The sequence below is a fragment of the Sapajus apella genome, unplaced genomic scaffold (assembly GCF_009761245.1).
Source record: "Sapajus apella isolate SASKATOON/1434 unplaced genomic scaffold, GSC_monkey_1.0 scaffold21, whole genome shotgun sequence".
Lineage (NCBI taxonomy): Eukaryota > Metazoa > Chordata > Mammalia > Primates > Cebidae > Sapajus > Sapajus apella.
In genome coordinates, this window is record NW_022436961.1 from 1,186,600 (window position 1) to 1,197,155 (window position 10,556).

Sequence of the window (10,556 nt, forward strand, 5' to 3'; positions counted from 1 at the left end):
AAAAAAAAAAAAAAAAAAAAAAAAAAAAAAAAAAAAAAAACTCCAGCTCCTTCCTCTTCTTGGTTTTGCCCATGACTTTTCAAAGGGCATGTGTACAGTGGCCAGTGGTATCCTGTGTACTATCCATAAATTGACTAGAGGCTCAGAAGGTTGAGATCAAGTTGTCTTAATATAGTAGCATTTGGTTCCCTAAGCTAAGAGTTATTCATCCTGGGTGCAAGACAGATGGCAAGTGCTTGTTCTACCTCCTGTTTTCAGTAGTCCCCTTCAGTAAATGGTCATGGAAATAGCAAATGTACAGGCTGCTGCCTCTGACTGGAACACACTCACCACTTCTCCCCTTGAATGCATGCACACCAACTACAGTCCTACCTCCGTTTCCAGGCTCAGCTCAGTGTCAGGCTTCCTGGCCACCCTGGGCAGAAGAGATCCTCCCTCTCACAGCAGCATTCTTGCACCTGCCTCAGGGCCATATAAGGCTGTAGGCCAGGTCTGCCTCCCCTTTTATTGTGGGTGTTGTAGTCACCCTGAAGCAGGGTTGTGTCCTCATTTTTTTTTTTTTTCTTTTGGCATACCTATCACTTAGCAGAGTACCTGGCCCGCCATGGGTGCCCCATTAACGTGTATCGAAATAATGCATTTTTTATTAACAAATTTGTGAAGGAAGAAATGGCTGCACTTGCTGTTCTTACCACCTTCTGTGCTTAGTCACTCCTTTGTTTAGCTGCTTGGAAAGCATCTACACAGTGGGAAGCCTTGGTTTTAAGGCTGAACTGAGGAAGGATAAAAACATGATTTAAAACTAAATCAGCCCCCACTTCTTCCCATTTATATGTCATCATATAATCATTAGTGACCATTTTCTTTTTTTTTTTTTTTTTCTTTCTGAAGCGAGAACAAAATTAGTGACCATTTTCTAAAGGGATGTTATGTCCTAAAATGTATTTATTTTTCAAGGTACTGTCTGTTACCTTCAGATTACACCAGTATGGTTCTGGGACATTTGTATATTCTTTTTACCACAATCATGAAGGAAGCAGGGTTAAATGTATTATGTTATATAACAATAGCAAGAATTTCTTTATTATAGTAGGAATTGTTTGAGAGCTGGTCCCTGAAATAACTTAATCTTTATATTATGGTTGGTAGCATTCAAAGATCTTTCAAATACCAGTAAGAGTAACCAATCATTATTTTAATACCAAAAAAGAAAACCATAATTGTTCTGTCTTAAAGTGACAGTTATATGTTTTATGTCACCTTCCTCCTGAATGTTACCTCATCATTCTTATATCTTCAGATATCTGGTGGCCCAAATAGAGAACTACTGAATTTATTCCTGGTATGGACAGGCAAATATTAGACCAGTAGTTGGATATGGTGCTTAGTTTATCTTATAGGGGTTAAAATTCTATATTGCATTCGATTTTATTGCAAAATAATTACTTACTCTCCTTCCCCAGGTTGCCTTTATTTAAAAATGAGTGAAATATAAATTTAGAAGCCTTTATCATTCTATTGAATAATAACACAAAATGGAAAAAAACATAATGATGAAGAAAGTTGAAATAATTTTTTTTCTATAATATGCAGGTAACCTTACTCCTAACGGTATTTGGTGATGATGATCAGTCTCAGGATGTTGTGAGATTGCATCAGGATATTAATGATTATAACCGGAGATTCTCAGGACAGCCCAGATCTGTAAGTAATACAAAAGAGGAAGACACATTACTTCTCTTTTGTAAAGTGAGGTTTACCAACAAGTATTTGACTATGAAAAGTCTCGGCCAGGCACAGTAGCTCACACCTGTCATCCTAGTACTTTGGGAGGCCAATGCAGGCGGATCACCTGAGCCCAGGAGTTTGAGACCAGCTGGGCAACATGGTGAAACGCCATCCCTACAAAAAATACCAAAAAATTAGCCAGGCTTGTTGGCACATGCCTGTAGTCTCTGCTTCTTGGGAGGCTGAGGTGGGAGGATCACCTGAACCCAGGAGGTCAAGGCTGCAGTGTGCCATGATCACATCATTGCACTCCCACCTGGGTGGCAGAGTGAGACCCTTCTCAAAAAACAAGAAAAAGAAAAATCTCATTATATGTGTTGGGTCAAGTTTTTACCTTCATTGTTGCCAGTCACTATGTTACAGCTTTCCGAAGGACTACAATTTTCTTTCTTAAAAAACAAACAGCATTATAAAAGTTTTTATGAAAAAGAAACTGCACAGAGCAATATAAAAAATTAAAGGGAAACAGAAAACTAGTGACTCTATGTGATACTAAAACACCGTTTATCTTTTGAGAAAAGTTACAACAGAAAACTTCAACAGTTTCACAGTTGTGTTTTATTCTAATTGCCCTAGCCACCTGTTTGAAATGTTCCCTTAAAAAAATTCCAGGTTGGCTGGGTGCAGTGGCTTACGCCTGTAATCCCAGCACTTTGGCCGAGGCGGTGGATCACCTGAGGTCAGCAGTTCGAGACCAGGCTTGCCAACATGGTGAAACCCCATCTCTACTGAAAATACAAAATTAGCTGGGCATGGTGGTGGGCACGTGTAGTCCCAGCTAATTGGGATGCTGAGGAAAAAGAATTGCTTGAACCCCAGAGGCAGAGGTTGCAATAAGCCAAAATCGCACCGTTGCGCTCCAGCCTGGGTGACGAGAGCAAAACTCCATCTCAAAAAAAAAAAAAAAATTCCAGGTTTAGGCTGGGTGTAGTGGCTTATGCCTGTAATCCCAGCACTTTGGGAGGCTGAGGTAGGTGGATCATTTGAGGTAGCCTGACCAACATAGTGAAACCCCGTCTCTACTAAAAATACAAAAATTAGCTGGCTATGGTGACTTGTACCTGTAGTCCCAGCTACTGGGGAGGCTGAGGCAGAAGAATTGCTTGAACCCAGGAGACAGAGGTTGCAGTGAGCCAAGATCGTGCCACTGTACTCTAGCCTGGGCAACAGAGTAAAACTCTGTCTCAAAAAAAAGGCCAGGCACGGTGGCTCAGGCCTGTAATCCCAGAACTTTGGGAGGCAGAGGCAGGTGGATCACGGGGTCAGGAGTCAACCTGGCCAACATGGTGAAACCTTGTCTCTACTAAAAATATAGCTACTCAGGAGGCTGAGGCAGGAGGCAGAGACTGCAGTGAGCCGAGATCGCACCACTGCACTCCAGGCTGGGCTACAGGGCGAGACTCTGTCTCAAAAAAAAAAAAAATTCCAGGTTTGGAGGGATATGTTTATATGTCCTCTTAGCTATTTAAAAGAATTCTGCTTTTAAAAAACACGTTAATTTTACAGTTAACCTTTCTTCCCCCATGCTCCTAACCCAGAAGTATTTGATAAATCAAAAACTAGCACATTTTACTGACTCATTCTTGTTTTCTCAAAATCTAACACATTCTTAGAAATGTAAAACTGAAGCCGGGCGCGGTGACTCACGCCTGTAATCCCAGCAGTTTCGGAGGACGAGGCAGGCGGATCATGAAGTCAAGGGATTGAGAACATTCTGGCCAACATGGTGAAACCCTGTCTCTACTAAAAATAGAAAATAATTAGCCAGGCATGGTGGCATGCACCTGTAGTCCCAGGTACTCGGGAGGCTAAGGCAGGAGAATCACTTCAACCCTGGAGGCGGAGGTTGCAGTGAGCCAAGATCACGCCACTGTGCTTCCACCTGGCAACAGAGTGTGACTTTGTCTCAAAAAAAAGAAAGAAAAAAGAAATGTAAAACCAGATTAGTACTTCAAAAACTAGAACATACTAAATCCAAATCTATATGGATAGCCCAGACCTCTCCTCTGAGCTCCAGACTTTGTATATCCAACTGCTTCTCTTTCATTTCAGCATGGGTGTTCCCCAGGCATCTCTAACTTAACATGGAGTATTGAGCTGATTCCCTCCTTTAGATAGTCTGTTCTTTTCTCAGTTTTGATTTCCTCCTCTTCTTCATTCCTCTCATCTGATCTATAAGTAATCCTCTTTTCTTTGTATTTTTGGGGTATCCTGTTATTTTTACTGCAACAAAACATCCTTGCTGGCCGGGCGCAGTGGCTCACACCTATGATCCCAGGACTTTGGAAGACTGAGGAAGGTGTATCACTTGAACTCAGGAGTTTGAGACCAGCCTGGGCAATTTGGCAAGACCCTGTCTTTACCAAAAAATACAACAATTAGTTGGGCGTGGTGGTCCACACCTGTAGTCACAGCTACTTGGGAGGCTGAGGTGGGAGGATTGCATGAGCTGGGGAGCAGAGGTTGCAGTGAGCCATGGTCATGTCACTGCACTCCAGCCTGGGTGATAGAGTGAGACCCTGTCTCAAAAAGAATAAAAATGTCTTGGCTGTGGTGGTGTTGTTTGAGACAGGTTCTCACTCTGTTTCCCAGGCCGGAATGCAGTGGTGCGATCACAGCTCACTGCAGCCTCAGCCTTCCAGGCTTAGGCCACCCTACCACCTAAGCCTCCCAAGTAGCTGGGACCACAGGTGTGCATCACCACACCTGGCTAATTTTTTGTAGCGGCTAGGTTTTGCCATGTTGCCCAGGCTGGCCTCAAACTCCCGGACTCAAGCCAGCCACCCCCTCAACTTCCCAAAGTGCTGGGATTACAGGTATAAGGCACCATGCCCAGCCTGTGTCTACCTCTTTCAATCACTGTAGACTTAGTGTGCTAGTCCAGCCCTGTCATCTCTGCTCATGGCAATCACAGTGGCCTCCTCACTTCTACTTTTTTCCCTGCCATAGCAGCCTGATAAATATTTTCTAAACATAAATAAGACCATGATGATCTCATGTTTGAAAACTTCCATTTTGTTTGTTGTTTGTTTTGAGACAGGGTCTGGCTCTGTTGCCCAGGCTCGACTGCAGTGGCACAATCTTGGCTTGCTGCAACCTTTGCCTCCTGGGCTCAAGCCATCCTCCTACATCAGCTTTCCAAGTAATTGGGACTACAGGTGCATGCCACCATAACCTGGCTATATAGTTTTTGTAGAGAAGGGGTTTCGCCAATGTTGTCCAGGCTGGTCCTAAACTCCTGGGCTCGAGTGGTCCCTACCTGCTTCAACCTCCCAAAGTGTTGGGATTACAGACATGAGCCACTGCATGCGGCCCAATGTTTTTGAATGTTCCAACTCCTTACTGTGGCTTGCAAGGACCTGCATGATCCGGTCCTTCCTCCTTCTCCAAATCTTCTGTCAACCGCCTCACTGACCACCCTGCTCTCAGCAATCAGCACACACACAAACTCCTTCCACCTTAAGGCTGTCACACCTGACACTTCCTTTGCACGGAATGCGTGTCCTTCTGCTCTCATGGTGATTTGCCAGTCTCTAGATGACAACTATGTTAAGTAGACCCTCCTTAGAGTTTTCCCTGCTCTATGGCTGCCCTCTGTACCTTTCCTTTATGGTGTTTATCATAGATAGCACTCAATTCTTGTTCATTATCTTTCTCTCAGTAAACTAAAAGCTTCATAAGGGTAAAGACCATTTTTATTTATTCACCACTGCCAAATTAACTTATTCACCAGTGCCAAATTCGATGCCTTAATGTTTGTTGAATAAATGAATGAGTTACTATTAAGATAAGAATTGATACTGCTGCTCCCAGCCGAATATATTAAGCTATTTAGATGCTTCAATGTTAAAAAGACGTGTGCTCATGCTCCCTTGTTGTGTGAGGTCGTGTGCATTTCAGGGCATACAGTTTCAACTGTTATGAATGATAATGGGTAAATTTACCTATTTTTCATTGAATAGTAAAAAAGCTTAATCCAATCATGTTGTCCTCCATAATTGTTTGGGAGCCTCTTCTGTAATTTTGATTCAGCAATTTTTTTTATATAGCCTCAAATGACATCTATAGGATGGTTCTTTAAAAATGCAACCTGTTTCAAATTCAGGAGCTACTACTGAACTTTAAAAAGTCATTAAAATTTTTTTTCTTCATTTCTTTTCTTTTTGAGACAGAGTCTCGCTCTGTCACGCAGGCCAGAAGGCAATGGTGCAATCTCAGCTCAGTGCAACCTCTGCCTCCTGGATTCAAACAATTCTCATGCTTCAGCCACCTGAGTAGCTGGGATTACAGGTGTGTGCCACCATGCCCAGCTAATTTTTGTATTTTTGGTAGAGACAGGGTTTCACCATGTTTTCCAGGCTAATCTCAAAACTCCTGGCCTCAAGCAATCTGTTCGCCTTGGCCTCCCAAAGTGCTGGGATTACTAGTGTAAGCCACCGTACCTGGCCTTTAAAATTTTTCATTCATATTTTTTAAATGTGGATTATTTATTTATTTATTTATTATTTAAAATGTCAATTATTTTTTGTGTCAGATATTTAATGAGTAAAAAAGCCTGGTATGTGATGAAATTATAATAAAATCATTTCGTTCTTTAATATTGTGCCTCCTTCAAAGTTGGAGTCAGTTTATGCAAAAACATTTCTTACTAAGTCATTTCATATTTCTTGTCTAATTATTATATATTTTGTATAAATGATGATACCATATTACAAGTGAACAAAATACCTCAGAAAAAGAACAGAAAGGTGGTCAAAAACATTCTGGCTGTTTGTTAGAGTATCTAAAGTCATTTACTGTAAACTTTGTGAAAGCTGTAAGGCTGTTTTGCTTCAAATGTTAGTTCTTCCACAGAAGATAGAAAGTGATTTTGAAACGACCATTCTTGTACTTTGGTGACCAGTGTTCCAGAAGAAGTCACAAGATGATTTTCTCTTGGTCTGGGGGTTATAAAAACTATTTTCTCCTCACTTGTTCAGTTATTTTTGTCTCCATCTTCCTCTCAATTTATCTGGCTGCATAAAATGCCTATCCAGAGTTGGGTGTATGATTGTTACACAGATTGTTAAACATAGCAGAGGAATGACCAGAGGAAGTGATTCACCAGAAGGAATCAGTTTCACCGCTATTTTTAAACTATTTAAACATCAGAGTTCCTATGTCTTTAATGTATAATCACTTCTACATCAGCTGGGAAATTATAAAGGTCTTTCATACACAGTATGCCTTTTAGTTATTTTTGTTCTTTTGAATTTTTAGTCTGCTTGCCAGGGAACCTTTTAGTTCCTAATAGTCCTTGCGCATACTCCGTTAGTTGTTGAATTATCTCTAGTAGGTTAAGCAGCTGTTCCCAAGATCACCTGGCTAATAAGTGATTGATTTTGAATTCAAACCCAGATCTGTCTGACTTTAAAACTGAGACTTAAGCTGAAGTCTCAGACTCTAATCCTGTGTACTAGGTTCTTTGGTTTATTTTACTAACTCAAATCAGATGTGACTTGAGTTTTGCATTACTGTATCCCATATATTAAGCTTGATGACACTTTAGTTGCTTTTCAATTATCTTCACCAAGACCTATTTTGTAAGAACTTGTATTCGAAGAGCTATTTTTAAATATAACACATTAGAAAATATGATGTTCAATCAGTGTGTAACTCCTTAATTCACCTTAACAATGTTTACATATTGTAAGAAAATTGTATTATTTTGAAATCTGACACATTAGATGCCAAATCATAATATTTGTTTTTCCCTCTACCAGATTATGGAGAGAATTATGGATCTACCCACTTTACTGAGGCATGCATTCAGGGAAATGTTTTCAGTCGGGGGCCTTTTCTGGATGTTTCGCATCAGGATAATACTTTGTTTAATGGGAGCTTTTTTCTATCTTATATCCCCTCTAGATTTTGTACCTGAAGCCTTGTTTGGAATTCTAGGCTTTCTAGATGATTTCTTTGTCATCTTTTTATTGCTTATCTACATCTCAATTATGTATCGAGAAGTGATAACCCAAAGGCTAACCAGATGAATAAAAAAAAAACTAAGTTTACTAGGATATCTGAGCTAATGTGTAACGTCAAACAGAAGGACCCATGGCAGTATAAAGCAATGAAGCAATGGAGTATTATCTCACAAACATAAAACCACTATAAGACAAACCTTTGATAATCATTTGACAAATGCCTAGGAATATATAACTGGAATTTTCACATGTTGCAGGTTCTAATGTTAAGTTTAGAATTATAATGATCTACAGTTGTATCTTGATTCTATGTTGTCTGGAAAAAATATGAAATTACATAAAAAGGGATTCTTTTATCTTTTTCTTTTCCCCAAAATTACTTAGATTAATTGGATGTGTAGTAAAATATTGTTAAATGTACAGTTTATCTACCTTCTTCTCAGCGGGTACCTATATGATGATATATAGCTGTGAAATTCCTCTAAATATTTTTGTTACAATAAAATATTATACACTATTGGGGAAAATTCAGTATTTCTTTTAGTGCTAGCTAAGTTTTGTGCATTTGGAGCAGTTTTGCTTTTTCATTCTGGTATAATTATTTTTTATCAGCTGGAACTGAAAGAAGAAACTTGAACTTCATACTTCGGTATCATATTCTAGTTTACAGAACACATTTTAATCAATAGAATTAAGATGAAAAACATTTATCTCCAGTCAGCACACTTGATGTTCACAGTTATGACATTTAAACAAGAGTTTATCCTTTCATAGTAGCTATAAAAGTAATTTATAAAGGGAGATTGTTTTAGGAACCTGTGTGATGCTGTAAACACAAAGTAGCCTGATGCATTTCTGAAGAACGTGGATCTTCATGTCTTTGAGCATCAAAGTCCATAGGAAGGTACAGGGAACAGTATTCACATTTGACAACAGAAATTACTGATTAACTGTAGCAACAGATTGGACAAACTTGGTTAGTTTTCTGTTGTCAGAAATTTTTATAATACTGTCTTAAGGCTGGGCGTGGTGGCTCACGCCTGTAATCCCCAGCACTTTGGGAAGCTAAGGCAGGTGGATCACTTGAGGTCAGGAGTTCAAGACCAGCCTGGCCAACATGGCAAAACCCCGTCTCTAGTAAAAAAATATAAAAATTAGCTGGGTGCGGTAGCAGGCACCTGTAATCCCAGCTATGAGGGAGGCTGAGGCAGAAGAATCGCTTCAACCAGGAGGCAGAGGTTGCAGTGAGCCGAGATTGCACCATTGCCCTCCAGCCTAGGAGACAAAGCAAGACACTGTCTTAAAAAAAAAAATACTGTCTCAAGATGGAAGCACACAGCCCAGATTCATGTCTTGGGCCAAACAAGTGAATGTATCTTAAGACTCCATACCACACAGCATTGAGAGATCTGACTCACTTCGGCTGGCATTGCTCATTAGTGAATATATGATGGCAGGATGTGAGGGGATGCCCAGGAGTCAGTGTTAGCACTGTCATCTGAGATCACTGCTATTAATAATCTATTCATTTATGAGTGAGCCTCACTATATGCAGACTGGGCCAAGGAGAATATCTGTCACATTATCTCTAGTTAATCAGATCAACTACCAGCTAATAAGATTCTGAATGAAATGTCAATATATGTTTTTCTAATTTGGACCTAGGACAGAGCTGTTGCTTGTCATAGAGAAAGACATTAATGCTTAAACATAGCATATTATAATTAAAGCAGTTTCTCACATACTTTTCATTTTATCCTTTGGACAATTTTGTGAGGAATGCAGGGCACCACCTTCCCTTTCATAGATGCAATCCCCGTGCTATTGATGAGAGTGTTTTTGAATGAAGTCACACAACAAATAACTGATCAAAGTGGCATTAAATCAAAATGTCTTAGAAGGGCTTCTGCATAGGATGTTTCGATAGACATGAAGGTTAAGAGGAACGGCAAGAGAGAAACTGGTTCTCTAGAAGTCTTTCATGCTACCTTATTCCTTCCATCAGAGTAAGACAGCTTAAGCGCTCGTAAGAAGAAAGGTCTGTAGAGATGACACCTGAAGACTGCATGAATCCTAACTCTACACTTCCAAATCAAATAGCTAATAGGATGGCATACATCACAGAAAAACATTTCAGCTGCAATCACCAACTTGAAAAGCAAATGAGTAGGAGTTTGTCAAACTGCCATGTACCAGACTGGAAATGCATTTCCTACCAATTATACATTTGGTGTGGGGGGATGGTGATGTTATTTTTTTGACAGGATTTTATTTTGTGTGCATGTGTTCTGCTCCAAGTGTCACATTTCTAGTTACAATAATTGTAATGTTTGGAGTTACTACTAAGACTTGCCCGAAAGAGGTGTATTGTACCAAATTTTGTAACATAAAAAAATACCAAATGATCTTAAATCTTGTTAAATTGTGAAAAGGGTAAATGCTAACATCTCAGAAATTTAGACCTGCTTATTGTCATCTTTGTTGATCTCTGATGATAAATGCAGAAGGGATGTGAGAGTTTTTAAAGCAAGGAGAGTCAATCAGTGTTTTGAACATCATAGTAATACGTGATTCAGAGTTAAATCATATAAATCAAAGTAACAATTTGGATTTTTTAACAACAATATCATAACTGTCATAAAACAGATGGTCCAACCCCAGGAGCAGATAATAACTTGGGCAGCTCTGTGGGGAACCAGATGAGGGAAACAACTGTTCTAACTGCCCACTAGAACAGCGGTTTCAACTGCTACAATTCTCAGTGTTTCAAAGGTACAAGGGAAGAAAGGACCGTGTGGATCC

The 10,556-nt window shown here is 39.8% G+C and overlaps 1 protein-coding gene across 4 annotated transcripts in view; it reads left to right on the plus strand.

Moving 5' to 3' along the window:
- RNF170 (ring finger protein 170) overlaps positions 1 to 8,276 on the plus strand; it is a 48,068-nt gene extending 39,792 nt beyond the window's left edge. For 3 of the 4 annotated variants that reach the window (XM_032288042.1, XM_032288043.1, XM_032288045.1), the window contains 2 exons: positions 1,594 to 1,704; positions 7,551 to 8,276. In XM_032288042.1, the coding sequence (XP_032143933.1) occupies positions 1,594 to 1,704; positions 7,551 to 7,820 (381 nt within the window). In that variant the 3' untranslated portion in view covers positions 7,821 to 8,276. Of the gene's footprint in view, positions 1 to 1,593; positions 1,710 to 7,550 lie in introns of those variants that run through there. The other variant, XM_032288044.1, reaches the window with a different exon arrangement.
- Positions 8,277 to 10,556: the final 2,280 nt, after the last annotated feature.